This window comes from Arachis ipaensis, chromosome B1 (assembly GCF_059453495.1).
Source record: "Arachis ipaensis isolate K30076 ecotype BB chromosome B1, ASM5945349v1, whole genome shotgun sequence".
In the NCBI taxonomy this organism is placed as follows: domain Eukaryota; kingdom Viridiplantae; phylum Streptophyta; class Magnoliopsida; order Fabales; family Fabaceae; genus Arachis; species Arachis ipaensis.
In genome coordinates, this window is record NC_142436.1 from 23,776,036 (window position 1) to 23,790,314 (window position 14,279).

General features: G+C 38.4%; 1 protein-coding gene across 22 annotated transcripts; it reads left to right on the top strand.

The window, feature by feature from the left end:
* The first annotated feature begins 2,893 nt into the window (after positions 1-2,893).
* LOC107627358 (uncharacterized) lies at positions 2,894-6,857 on the top strand. Of its 22 annotated transcripts, none has more exons than XR_015902277.1 (7): positions 2,895-3,405; positions 4,105-4,168; positions 4,779-4,823; positions 4,964-5,111; positions 5,575-5,678; positions 5,864-5,945; positions 6,545-6,857. XR_015902277.1 is itself a non-coding variant. In XM_088501264.1 (6 exons), exons 2-5 carry the CDS (start codon positions 4,134-4,136, stop codon positions 5,668-5,670), a joined length of 324 nt encoding a protein of 107 aa, XP_088357390.1. In that variant the 5' UTR covers positions 2,894-3,405; positions 4,105-4,133; the 3' UTR covers positions 5,671-5,678; positions 5,845-6,857. The 22 variants fall into 22 exon arrangements, 4 of the variants coding, with proteins under 4 accessions (XP_088357390.1, XP_016185687.1, XP_088357389.1 ...); XR_015902276.1 differs by having other exon boundaries at positions 5,575-5,674; positions 5,845-5,945; XR_015902284.1 differs by adding an exon at positions 5,403-5,484 and having other exon boundaries at positions 2,897-3,405; positions 5,864-6,857.
* Positions 6,858-14,279: the final 7,422 nt, after the last annotated feature.

Genomic DNA, 14,279 nt, shown 5'->3' on the forward strand with positions numbered 1-14,279 from the left:
TCTTTTGCACAGTCACCCTACCCACACGACCGCACCTTGCCTCTGTCCATTCTCCCCTTTGTCCTTCGTTCCTTTGCGGTGCCACTTCTACTTCGGCACCGTCGATGAGCTTTTTGCCACCGTTCGAGACATACGAACCACTCATCACCACTTTTTTCATTGACTTTTTGATACTTAATGCGTTAGCTACAACATTGCATGGGTCGATATGCACAGCGCCTAGTATCCATTGTTTATAGCTAGGACTACTAGGGTCCAACTATCGTTTTGGAGTTGACGTGAAAGCACGTCAAGCATGTTGACCACCACTATCAACCTCTTTATACAAACCTATTTACACACAATCCATTTCAGGTATCCCTCGACACAAAATTATAAAAAAATATAAAATTATTAAATTTATTAACTATAAAAACTTTATGTTTCTTCCTTCTTATTCCATTTGCTCAACGGCCCAAGCTCTAGTCCACGATCATTAACCACGTCACGAGGCACTAACATTGGTCCCAAAAGGCCGAAACCACGTGCATAGTAGGTGGTGTACAGGACTCAATCCCGGAATCTGGCCCAGAGGCCCGACATATTTAGGCTAGAATCGATCAGGTTAAATCTCGAAACGCGACAAATCCGAATGCAAAGAAACTTGTCCGATCTAAGTATTCAACAGGATGAAGGTTATTGATCATCTCAGTCGTCTGGTTGAACCAAATTATTCTTTATCCGGTCCCACACTTTCGCACAGCATCTTCTTTGGTACAACCACCCACCCACACGGCCGCACCTTGTCTCTCTCCATTCTCCCCTTGATCCTTCGTTCCTCTACGGCAGCCACTTCTACTTCAGCGCCGTCGATGAGCCTCTCACCACCGTTCGAGTCATACGAACCTCTCATCACTGCTTTTTTCATTGACTTTTTGATACTTAATGCGTTAGCTACAACATTGCATGGGTCGACATGTGTAGCGCCTAATATCCATTGTTGATGGCTAGGACTACTAGGGTCCAACTATTGTTTTGGAGTTGACGTGAAAGCACCTCAAGCACGTTGACCATGACCACTGATCTCTTTACACAAACCCATTTACACACATTGCATTTTAGGTATCCCTCGAAACAAAGTTGTAAAAAATATAAAATTATTAAATTCATTAACTATAAAACGTTATGTTTTTTTTCCTTCTTCTTCCATTGGACCAACGGCCCAAGCTCACATCCACGACCATTAACCATGTCACAAGCCACTAACATTGGTCCTAGAAGGCCAGAACCACGTGCACAGTTGGTGGTGTACAGGACTCGATCCCGGAATCCAGCTCAAAGGCCCAACATATTTAGGCTACAATTGATCAGGTAAAATCTCCAAACTCGACAAAACCAAATGGAAAAAAACTTGTCCAATCTAAGTATTCAACCGCATTAAGGTTGTTGCTAAGCTCAGTCGCCTGGTTGAATCAAATTAATTTTATACAGTCCCACACTTTAACACAGCACCCTCTCTGGCTCGGTCACCCGACCTACACGGCCTCACCATGCCTCTCTCCATTCTCCCCTTCGTCCTTCATTCCTCCGTGACGGCCCCCTTTCTGGAGGCGCCGTCAATTAGTCTCTCGACATCGTTCGAGTCATAGAACCTCTCATCACTACTTCTTTGTTGACTTTTTGATACTTAACGCGTTAGCTACAATATTTCATGGGTCAATATGCGCAGTGCCTAGTATATATTGTTTATGGCCAAGACTATTATGGTCCGACTATTGCTTTGGAGTTGAGGTGGAAGCACCTCAAGCACGTTGACCACTACCACCAACCTTTTTACACAAACCCATTTACACACATCAATTTAAGGTATCCCTTGAAACAAGGTTACAAAAAAATATAAAATTAATAAATTTAATAACTATAATACTTTATATTTTTTTCTTCTAATTCCATTCACCGAATGGCCGAAGCTCAAGTCCACGAGCATTAACCACGTCACCAGGCACTAACATTGGTCCCAAAAGGCCGAAATCACGTGAACAGTAGGTGGTGTACAAGGGTCGATCCCAGAATCCAGCCCAAAGGCCCAACATATTTAGGCTAGAATCGATCAGGTTAAATCTCGAAACGCAACAAACGCAAATGCAAGGAAACTTGTTCGGTCTAAGTATTCAACCGGATTAAGGTTACTACACAGCTCAGTCGCCCGGTTGAACCAAATTAATCTTTATCTAGTCCTAAACTTTCACACAGCACCCTCTTTGGTATAGCCACCTCACCCACATGGCCGCACCTCGTCTCTCTCCATTCTCCCCTTTTGTCCTTCATTCCTCTATGGTGGCCACTTCTCCGGCAGTGCCGTCGATAAGCCACTCGCCACCGTTCGAGTCATACGAATCTCTCATTACCACTTTTTTCATTGACTTTTTGATACTTAACAAGTTAGCTACAACATTGCATGGATCGATATGCGCAGTGCCTAGTATCCATTATTTACACTACAAGAAAAAAGGCCTGTCAGCACACTTTTTTCTTGCCACGCTTTTAAAGCGTTCCCAAAAGTGGTCAATGGCCACACTTTTGCGAGGGTAGCCACTGATTTGTGATTTGGCCACGCTTTTTTTTGCCACGCTTGAAAAGCATGGCCATAGAGGGAAATCGGCATGTTTTTTCGAGGGTGGCCACTGATTTGAAATTTGGCCATACTTTTTTTTGCCACGCTTGTAAAGCGTGGGTATAGAAGGAAACTGGCACGCTTGAAAAGCGTGGCTACTTTGTTTTCCAATAGTCACCTTTTTAAAGCGTGCCCATATGTTGTGTTTATTTTGGCACCCTACAAAAGCATGCTGATAGAGTTCCCTCTCCCAAAATTTAATTTCAGTATTTACTTAGGCACCCTACAAAAACGTACCAATAGAGGTCCCAAAAATCTAATTTTCCAACCTTTTTTTCCACATTTAACTTTTTTCTAAGTTAACTTTTAACCTAGCAAAAAAAACAGCGTTCATACATACACTTCACTTTTATTTCCAAATTCACTTTAACCTTAGCTAGAAGCCGTCGCACCCAGCAGCACTGTTCATTACTGTCGATCGTGATGACTGTCACACCACCCAACTCACCTTCATGTTCATCCCAGCCCTTCATCTAACCTTCACACCCAGCCCTCTCTCTGTCGCACCCTAGTTATTTCTCAACAGTCTCTCGCACCATCAACCCTGCTTCATCCACGCACCCAAGAATCAGCATTGCTCCGTCAACGCACCCTCGTTTGATTCGGAACCCTCCATCAGTTCTGCTCCGTCCACACACCCAGGAATCGGCGTGCCCTCCTACTCCATCAGTGGTCTCTCTCTCACAAACCCTCGTTGGATTCAGAACCCTCAATCGTTGCTGTCTCTCCCTCAATCGGCACCGTAAACACTGGTAAGTCTTTCTTCCTTCTGATTATCTGTTTCTCTGTTCCTCTATTTCTTCTTTATTTTGGACTAATTAACAGAAAGAGAAGGCGTAACTCCTTGTATTAATTGTGTGATATTGTGTCCTCTCTTTTTTCTTTGTCTCATGAATTGAATGCTCTGTGTTTTTTTCACTAAAACAAGTTTGGATTCAAGACATGAATTATTGATGAAGATTTTCTTAAAAGAAAATTTAAATTTTGGGTTTGCTTCTTAGCTTACTTGCATTTTATCCCTTTATAGTAGTAGTAGTAAAGAATAAAGTTGAAAATTTTATCATCTGAACTAAATCTGGACCACATTATTCTCCTATGCTCCTACAAATACAAATTTTGTATGTTGCTAAAAGATAAACCTCTTCATCATAACTATTATTAATGGAGACGATGATTTAATTTTGATTTGCATAATACTCAAGCTTATTACAGTTTAATTATGTGCCTTAATTACTCTTTAGGATGAAGTATGAGTTAGTTTAAGATTAAGCATGGTTAGGGTCACTTTCATTTGATATCAAAATCATTAGAAGTAGCTTCTTCAATGTTTTAAATAATGTTATTTTTTAAATAAATTTTAAGCTTGGTGAAGTGAAATGATATGCATTTAGTATGTCAATCTAGTGACAGTGAAGAAAACATCACACTTTTATTTGACTTGCTTGTTGTAGCCTGTCTAGATTCTATTGAAGATGTTAATATGAGAAATGAGACCGCTGGCTGCCCAGCATTGATGTATGTAAGATTGTTTATTTGTCTTTTTTTTTTTGTTTTCTTAATTTATAGATTGCCAATTAATTTTTGCGAAAAAGATGTTGTACTGTTATCTTCATTGTGGAATTAGCCCAAGTATTAATGGCTAATCTTGGTTTCAATGTTTTGGAGTGCTCGTTATTCAATAATGTGGGGATAGGAACATATATGGATCAGATTTCTTTTATTTTGAGTTTTGACACTTAGTTTACCTTTGCTGAAAGTTTTTTTTCTTGTATAAAGATGAGTGTGGCATTCCTGGATTATTAGTTCAACTTGCGTGAAATATTTTGATTTGGCAATGGCAGAAAATGAAAAGGGCTAAAACATAGGATTATCTCATTTGGTGTTTTTTCATCATTCATAGGTATTGAAATGAGAAAATTTTAATTACAAGTATTCCTATTTTACTATTGGATTTGTGTCCTTGATTCATATGTTACTAAATGGTTTTTATTAACAAAACTAGTGTTATATATACCAAGCACGAAGTGTTAGATAATTTTAATTAATAAGGATCAAATGCAAAACATTTTCTCAAATTCCAAATGGATCAGCTCAATGTTAAATCTTCTATTTTTATTGTCATCAGGAATATTACTAGAGTGTCCCCATGGCCATTTGATGTTATCAACAGGTTATTAGTGATAATTTTAATGTTTTGCAAATTGTTTTTTATTTTTTATTTTTTTCTTTATCTGCTTAGTGCTTAATGTTATAAGTTGTGATGTTTTCTTCAATACCGTAAACACTTCTGCATATTTTGCTGAATAACAGAAACTTAAAAGCCTTTCAAGAACTGCTTGGTTGGCTCAAGCGGAATACCCGCAAAGGTGCTTATTGTTTAGAACACTCCATCTTGAATTGGAAGGATTTAGCTGGCAACACCATTTTGCACGTAGCAGCACTCAATGATAACAATCAGGTATTTGTCATGCTTACATATACATCTAAAAACTGCCGTCCAAATTATATACTCTCTAGTCCTTTCCTTTCAAGTTGATATATCAAGATGCAATTAACTATTCCAATGCTTGTGTGCTGCAAAAAGCAATATAGCATATAAAATCAATCATATAAGGATAGTTATGGCAAGTTTCTTTTTTAAAATATTCTCATGATAAAATTATTGATACATTATTCAACATAGCATAACAGAATTGTTTGCTTTTATAATGCTCTTAGATATGATCTAATTGTCCTTCTATTCAACTAGTGTAACTCAGGTTTCTAAGTCTAACCACAAGCTGAATCTAAATCTGAACTTTTCATTTGCGACAAAGTCGATGAAAGAAGAAGTATGGTCTACTCTTGCTTGCCGTTAATGTCCCATATTTTTACTTACATACATGGAATACCACCTCATTGAGATTTTTCAAATCCTGAAGGAGCAAAGAGACAATTTCTGCATTCAAGTTGTTGCTTTTGCTACACGTGAGAATGCACAGTCTTTGAATTGCAATATGCGGCCTCTTTGGCATTGAACAAGTAGGTACTTAAATGAGTTGATCCTTGTATTTTTTTCTAATTTGTCCTGTTAATTACTTGAATCTCTGATTTGAAATTTTTATTACACTATTATTAATGAAATTTTTGAGCTGAACTTATTTTCTTCCTTTTTTCCCCCCAAAAAATTGGATGATGAAATCCACTGATAGGCAATTGTTTTCTTGAAAGCTAAACTGATATGGGGAACTCAACACAATATGAAGACAATGTTTCTCAACCCATGGTGGAAAAGGAAAGCTGAGGCGTCAAGGTTGCTTATAGCTGAATGCTTACTATAAGCAAATGGAAGAAACTTGACTATGAAATATAAAGAAATGAGGAGCTCTTGCATTGAGTGAAATTAGCAACAAGAGGTTAATGGCTGAGAATGCCAGTGGAAAGTGGTTAATGGCACAATCCATTCTTAGAGAATAGATCGAGACATTTTAAATATCAGATTCTTTTTTAAGTTATTTAATTTTATTTTTTGCTGAGAGGGATAAAATCATTAAGAATAAATTGTTTTTTCTCACATTCCCTCAACTATATCATCAAATGGTATATTTGCTCACAAAACCTGTGTCAAATTGTCTTTGTAAAGTTGAGTCCAAACACACTTTTCATGTATTTTGCAAATGCATTTGGAGCATCGCATTTGAGGTATGAACTGGAATTGATTAGCATATTAAGAAGGTTCTGTGTATTATTATGCACTAAGAGAAAGCTGATTCTTACATGCTTATAGGGAAGCTTGCATTAAGAATATCTTTCATACATGCTATTTTTCAAGAATTATGAGTGTTCTTGTTGATTGTGGATGTATTTCAACTAATTCAATGCATAATCTGATTTTTTTATTTTATATTCTAGGAGGTTCAAGCTTCAGCTAAGGAGGCAGCTGAAACAGTGGTTTTGGTCACTGATGAGGAAGGTGTGGAGTTACCCATATTATATCTTGTGAAAGGTGTTAATGAGCCAAAGCTGTTTTGATATTCACATAAGAACAGTTTTCTTGTTCTTCAAATCACAAATTTTGACTTTTTCTTTTGTTGTGGCTTTGATGATGTGTATATTGTATTTTTCAAATAATAAATTTTATTTTTTTGTTGACAAATGTGATGAAAGTTTATGTATGTTGGATTGGTTAATTTAAAATTATATAAAAATTGTTCCATTGCTTAAATTAGTAATTCAAACTATGATTTAAAATTATGTATCAATTTTGCAATGTTTAATTAAGAAGATTTATAAACAAGTATAGCTATAAGTATTTTGATCTAACTTATAGTCATATTTTCGGCTATTGGCACACTTTTTAAGAGTATCCATATCTTCTCGTAATCATCAATAGCCACGCTTATCAAGCGTAGCCATATTTTCCTTTATCGGCACGCTTAAAAAGCGTAGCTATATCATTCTCTATCGGCACGCTTGAAAAGCATAGCCATATCTTCCTCTATCGACATGCTTTCAAAGTGTACCCAAAACAATCCCATTGGGCATGCTTCCAAAAGCGTGGCGATATATACACTTTGGTATGCTTTTAAAGCATAGCTATAGGTTAATACATACGGCCACACTTTTAACCATGGCAAGAGATGAAAGCATGGCAAAAAAGAAAGCGTGCCGATAGATCCACAAAAGTGTGGCGATAGAGCAATCGGTATGCTTGCGAATGTGACCCTTTTAAAAGCGTGCCGATAGCTTTTTGAGCTATCGGCACACTTTTTTGCACTTTTCGGCACACTTTAAAAGCATGGAAAAAAACTTATTTTCTTGTAGTGTTATGGCTAGGGCTACTGCGGTCTAACTATCGTTTTGGAGTTGACGTGAAAGCACCTCAAGCACATTGACCACCACCACCGTCCTCTTTACATAAATCCATTTACACACAATCCATTTCGGGTATCCCTCGAAACAAAGTTATAAAAAATTAAAATTATTAAATTTATTAACTATAAAACTTTATGATTTTTTCCTTCTTATTCCATTCGCCCAACGGCCCATGTTCACGTCCACGAGGATTAACCACATCACGAGGCACCAACATTGGTCCCAAAAGGCCGAAACCACGTGCACAGTTAGGGGTGTATAGGACTCGATACCAAAATCCAGCCCAAAGGCCCATCATATTTAGGCTAGAATTGATTAGATAAAATCTCGAAACGCGACAAACCCAAATGCAAAGAACCTTGCCCGGTCTAAGTATTCAACCGGATTAAGGTTATTACTTAGCTCAGTCGCCAGGTTGAACCAAATTAATCTTTATCCGGTCTCACACTTTCACACAGCATCCTCTTGGGAACAGCCACCCCACCCACACGGCCGCACTTTGCCTCTCTCCATTCTCCTCTTTGTACTTCGTTCCTCTGCGGCGGCCACTTCTCTGGTGGCGCCGTCAATGAGCCTCTCATCACAGTTCGAGTCAGACGAACCTCTCATCACCGCTTTTTTCTTTGAGTTTTCCATACTTAACACGTTAGCTACAACATTGCATGGGTCGATATGCACAGCGCCTAGTATCCATTGTTTATGGTTAGGACTATTCAGGTCCAACTATCATTTTTTACTTGCGTGAAAGCACCTCAAGCATGTTGACCACCACCACAGACCTCTTTACACAAACCTATTTACACACAATCCATTTCAGGTATCCCTTGAAACAAATTTATAAAAAAATAAAATTATTAAATTTATTAACTATAAAACTTTATGCTTTTTTCCTTCTTAATTCCATTCGCCTAACGGCCCAAGCTCAAGTCCATGAGCATTAACCATGTCACGAGGCACTAACATTGGTCACAAAAGGACGAAACCACATGCACAGTTGGTTATGTACAGGATTCGATCCCGGATTCTGGCCGAAATTCCAAATATATTTAGGCTAGAATCGATCAGGTTAAATCTCAAAATGCGACAAATCCAAATGCAAAGAAACTTGTCCAGTCTAAGTATTCAACCTAATTAAGGTTATTGCTCAGCTCAGTTGCCCAGTTGAACCAAATTAATCTTTATCCAATCCCACACTTTCACACAACACCCTCTTTGGGACAGCCACCCCACCCACACGGCCGCACCACGCCTCTCCCCATTCTACCCTTCGTCCTTCATTCCTCTGCAGCGCCCACTTCTACGGCGGCGTCGTCGATGAGCCTTTCGCCACCGTTCGAGTCATACGAACCTCTCATTACCACTTTTTTCAATGACTTTTTTATACTTAACGAGTTTACTACAACATTGCATGGATCGATATGTGCAGCGCCTAGTATCCATTGTTTATGGCTAGGACTACTGGGGTCTAACTATCGTTTTGGAGTTGACGTGAAAGCACCTCAAGCACGTTGAACACTGTAACATCCTACCACACAGAGTCTTATGCTTAAGTCATAAAACAGTATATATATATATAGCAAGGATATTTTTACGTAGGAGCCTTTTAAAGAAAAGTTTAAAGCAAAAGCGTTAAACAGAAAAGCGCATAACTCACGTAAGCGATAAACGTAAACCGGATAGGATGAGAGTAAAACGACATAACTATATATACATAAGGAAAGACTTCCAAGGATACAGATAACAAAGCTTCTGACTCAGCTTGCGAAGTTTAAACCAACCAGAGCACATATATATATATATGTATACAAAGTAACCCAAAATACCCAAAATACAGTTTATATATAACGTATCTCTCCAAATCAACCTCTAAGAGGGATAAAACATAATATACAAATGTAGTGGAGATATAAGAATATCTATATATACATCATAAGCCAAAATAAAGTCCCAAAACACAAAAGTCCTTCGCTTTCAGAAGCTCCCAGAATGCCTCAGCGAGGTGCCTCACGTCTTGCATCTGAAAATCACAAAATATGTATGGGGTGAGAACCACAGGTTCTTAGCATGGTAACAGTGCCCACATAAGTAACATATAAGGTCTCGAGAAAGCTGAAGGCGATCCTAGAGCTTCCGACAAAAGATTGAAACTTAAAACTAACATAAAACCATAAATAAGGTGAGGTATCTAAGGATTCTTGGTTTTTACTCCAATTCTAACTTAATCCCTAAATTCATCGCCTTTCCTCCAACCCTCCGAAATACCGATGGAACTACCCTCGTCACTCCTCCTCCAAACAAGGGGCATCTCAGTTATACAGAAAAATAATGCATACAAGGAAAACACAGGTAGTTTACAGATACAACAGACAGAACATATAGTAGTTAAGCATGAATATCAACTAGGCAAACCTAAGAATGCAAACCAAAGCAAACAGACAAATGCATATGATGTATGCCTATTGCCTGCCCTATGGCTCATGATATCATCTGTCGGTTATATAGCCAACTCGACATGTCCTGGTAGCTAACCTTGGACAAAAACACCCATTGCAGAGCAATTGGGTCTGAGCTACAACCCCCTTACTACTACCCCCTTAACCTAGAGCAAGTGGAATAAACCACTACTATAGCTACTATCCAAGCAGGTGTTTAAAAGCTCAACTTAGAGCAAGTGGAATAATCCACTACTGCTGCTACTACTCAGGCATCACAAACACTGACCTGGAGCAAGTGAGACAAACCACCATCCTTGCTACTACCCAGGTATGTTCAACATGCATTCATTCAAAATCATTCATTATGATTTTCATTATCATTTCAATTCTTTCATATTCATTCAAAAATACTCATTTTCATTCATAATAATTCACAATGGCCATATTCATCACCTGTATATCTCAAATTTGCACTTCTCATACATAATTCATTACTTCTCAAGCTTTCTTCGTCCAAGTTACCACCTCTTCCCAACTTCATCTCATCACTCAAGATACAACTAAGGTTTAGGGGCTAAAAGAGTAAAAATAGAGGGTTAGAGGTTCAAAATTATGTTTTAAAACAAAAAATTCACTTTGCTGAAGATAGTGGTTCCGCGTACGCATGGATGATCTCGCGTACGCGGGATTGTGTTTTGCCTTGCCCGCGTACGCATACACTTACTCGAGTATGCGAGACACCAAACCCGAAAGGAATGGCCGTGTCGCGTGCAAGTTTTCGCGTTTGCAACCCCACAAAAACTCAGTTCTCGCGTACGCATACACTTGCTCGCGTATGAGAGATGCCAAACCCAAGGGAATGGTCGCGTCGCGTGCGGGTTCGTGTACGCGACTTCTGCAGGATAGGCAAAATGGTTAAGTGCTGCAGAATTTCAATTTTACACACCAAACTTCCGGCGCGCATAAATTTTTTGTTTAAAAATATTTTTCGTCTGTTCTTCGAAGGTGTAAACCTCTCGGACCAAATTTTCTTTCTAGTCAAGTTTCATAGAAATTGGAGGTCCGAAGGCCAAGTTATGCTCCTCCAAAGTCGGTCAAAAATAAGAGTTTTCATTGAAAATACTAAACCTCAATTTTCAAAACACCTATATTCCAATCTTTTCAAAACTTACCATAACCACATCAAACCAAATCCAATCATTCCTCAATGCACCGTTTTACTCCATATTACACCAATTTCACAATTTCAATCATTTCCACACAATAATTCATTTCCAAAGTATCTTTACACAAAATCATCAACAACATGCATATACACTTCATCATTCTCCACAAAATTTGCATTATTTCACCAATAACACCCTTAATTAGCTAAGCATCATAAATACCAACCAAACCCAAATCAATCAACAACATCAACATTCCAATAACATCAGCATTACCATTTACCAATTTCAAGCATCAACAACATAAATAATTCAATCTTATCCTACGGTCAACTAATCTAAATTTTTACGACACATTACACTTTAGTTACGAGAAACTGAAATTATACCTTGGCCGATTCCTCTTAACGCACGGAACACCTCACTTAGGTAGTGTTTGGTTGTTGAAACACACAATTTTAAAAAACACATTGGTACACAAATTGACACAAATTACATGTATTCAGTATACCTTTAATAAGTTGAGACACAAAATTAATATTGAGACACTGATTATTTTGACAATTTTATCCTCTCTTCTCCTTTCCATTTCAACTTCCGTCTCTTTTCTCTTCATGGCCAACCAAGCAGAATCTCTTCTCCCCTCCCTTCTTCTCCCTATTTGAATTTCTGTTTCTTCTCTCTTCATAGCCAACCAACCTCCTCTTACTGAAGTGTCTCTACCACTGCCATTGCTACTGTTTCACTTCCTCCTCATACTCTTCAGATTGGGTCTCTGTCTTCTTCCTTCTTCCAAATCTCCAGATCTGCGACTTGTGTCTCTGCCATGTCGCAGGTGAGCCTCTATCATCGACCCATCGTGCCTCCATCTTCATCTATGTTCATCCTTCTATTTGTCCCCTTTTTGGATTTTTTTCCTAAAAGTTTTATTTTTTCTTTGTTTTTTATTATTAATCTGTGCTATTTTTAGAAAAAAAATTATAATCTGAATGCTACGAACAATTTTTTTCTATTGGCTTCTATGTTGTTGAAATATCTCACCTTCCAATTAATTTTTTAATTTGATATTCCATTTGTTCATAGTCGTTTTAACAACTTAAAATTGACACAAGGGATTTAAAATGAAAATCATGCCAATTAATTACTTGTTGTTTAATGAGGAAGATGTGTATTAAATTTGTTATTGAAATTACTAGAATTTTTGTTATCTGGATTTTTTTTATGAATAGAGATAGAAGAAAAGAATCAGTGTAGCTGTTGAAAAGATATAGATAGTGGTGATGGTGGTAAAGGTAGATGATGTCATGATGAGGGTATTATTGACTTTTTAAAGTTTGATGTGTTTTATTTATGTTCTTTGCCAAACATAAAACATGTATATATGTATTTTGTGTATATGTCTATATAATTCATGTCTCTGTGTCCATGTATCATGCTATACACTAAACAAACAGAGCCTTATATACCACGCCCCAAGCTTCGAAATCCCAACTCCTCTCCAAACAAAACCCAACCTCCAAGATTAGCCTTCTAGCTTCCAATTTCTCAAATTGACTCCATCCAACAATCAATTTCAATCTATTATCATAATTACCACTATAATCAAAATAGAGTTCACTAATCCAACATATATACCAAGGATTTGAGGGTGCTCACCTCATCCAAAGCTCAAGTGAGCTAAACCCGACAATACCCACAAGTTAATTCGAACCTAAACACCGAAATTACACAAAATTCAACATAGTTGTTCATTGAATTTCGAAATTGGGAAAGAAAAAATTAGAAAGGAAAATACGGCTTCCTTAACTAATTAAGTACTGAGCTTTGTAGATCTCGACACTGCAGTCGCGTGGTCGCAAACAGTGCGGCGATCGGAACTTAGAGTAGAAAGTTATGGCAATTTGAATTGGAACAAGGATTTGATGCTTCTCCCCTTCCCCCCCTCCCCCTTGTGTTTTGGAATGTGTTTTGTGAATAAAGGAGGAAGTAATGAGCTTAAGCTCATTTTGTTTCTGGATTAGGTTTTGGGCCTTGCGCCCAATACGGGCCCGGTTCGGTTGTTTGGCACAATCATGGGCCAAATTTTCTAAAATTACTGTCAAAGTTCTTATTTTAATTACTCAGGGTTTACAACCACCAACACCAACCTCTTTACACAAACCCATTTACACACAATCCATTTCAAGTATCTCTCGAAACAAAGTTTTAAAAGAATATAAAATTAATAAATTTATTAACTATAAAACTTTATGTTTTTTCCTTCTTATTCCATTCGCCCAACGGCCCAAGCTCAAGTCTACGAGCATTAACCACGTCACGAGGCAGTAACATTGGTCCCAAAAGGTTGAAACCACACAGTTGGTGGTGTACAGGACTCAATCACGGAATTCGGCCCAAAGGCCCAACATATTTAGGCTATAATCGATCAGGTTAAATCTCAAAACGCGATAAATCCAAATGCAAAGAAACTTGTCCAGTCTAACTATTCAACTAGATTAAGGTTATTGCTCAGCTCAGTCGCCCGGTTGAACCAAATTAATCTTTATCCGGTCCCACACTTTCACACAGCACCCTCTTTGGCACAGCCACCCCACCCACATGGCCACACTTTGCTTCTCTCCATTCTCCCCTTTGTACTTCGTTCCTCTGCGGCAGCCACTTCTCCGGCGGCACCGTCGATGAGACTCTCACCACCGTTCGAGTTATACGAATCTCTCATCACTGCTTTTTTCATTAACTTTTTGAGCCTCCCAAACTCGCAGGCCGCCGTTAATCTCTGCACCTCATACATTGCCTTACTTGCTTCACTATGCTTCTGGCCGCTCCACCCTTCTGTTGCCGATCTGCTGAACGCTGTTGTTAGACCTGGTCTTAGTTTGGCCCAATGACGTGGAGGTTTCATCGGGTTTAATGTTTAAGGTTGGGAAGGGTCTATCTGCATGCCACGATTTAGTTTTAATCAAGGTTTTGAAAATTAGTTTGACCGGTTTATGGTTTGAACCGGTCGAACCATAAATCGGTGAAAAAAGTGAATCGGTCATATATCAAAATCGAAAGATTCAAAAACCATACCAGGACCTGGCCGGTTTTCTGAAATTTGCTCAAAACGGCGCCGTTGGTTAGAGTAACCCTAACCCATTAACCAAAATGCGCAGCACCCTCTTGGCCTCT

What these genes read in the sequence shown, in the direction of transcription:
- LOC107627358 (XM_088501264.1), top strand. Translation starts at nt 4,134, where the DNA reads ATGAGAAATGAGACCGCTGGCTGCCCAGCATTGAT. An exon ending in GCTGGCTGCCCAGCATTGAT is followed by an intron (nt 4,169 to 4,778) that starts GTATGTAAGATT and finishes TATTGTCATCAG; the next exon opens with GAATATTACTAGAGTGTCCC. An exon ending in CCATTTGATGTTATCAACAG is followed by an intron (nt 4,824 to 4,963) that starts GTTATTAGTGAT and finishes GCTGAATAACAG; the next exon opens with AAACTTAAAAGCCTTTCAAG.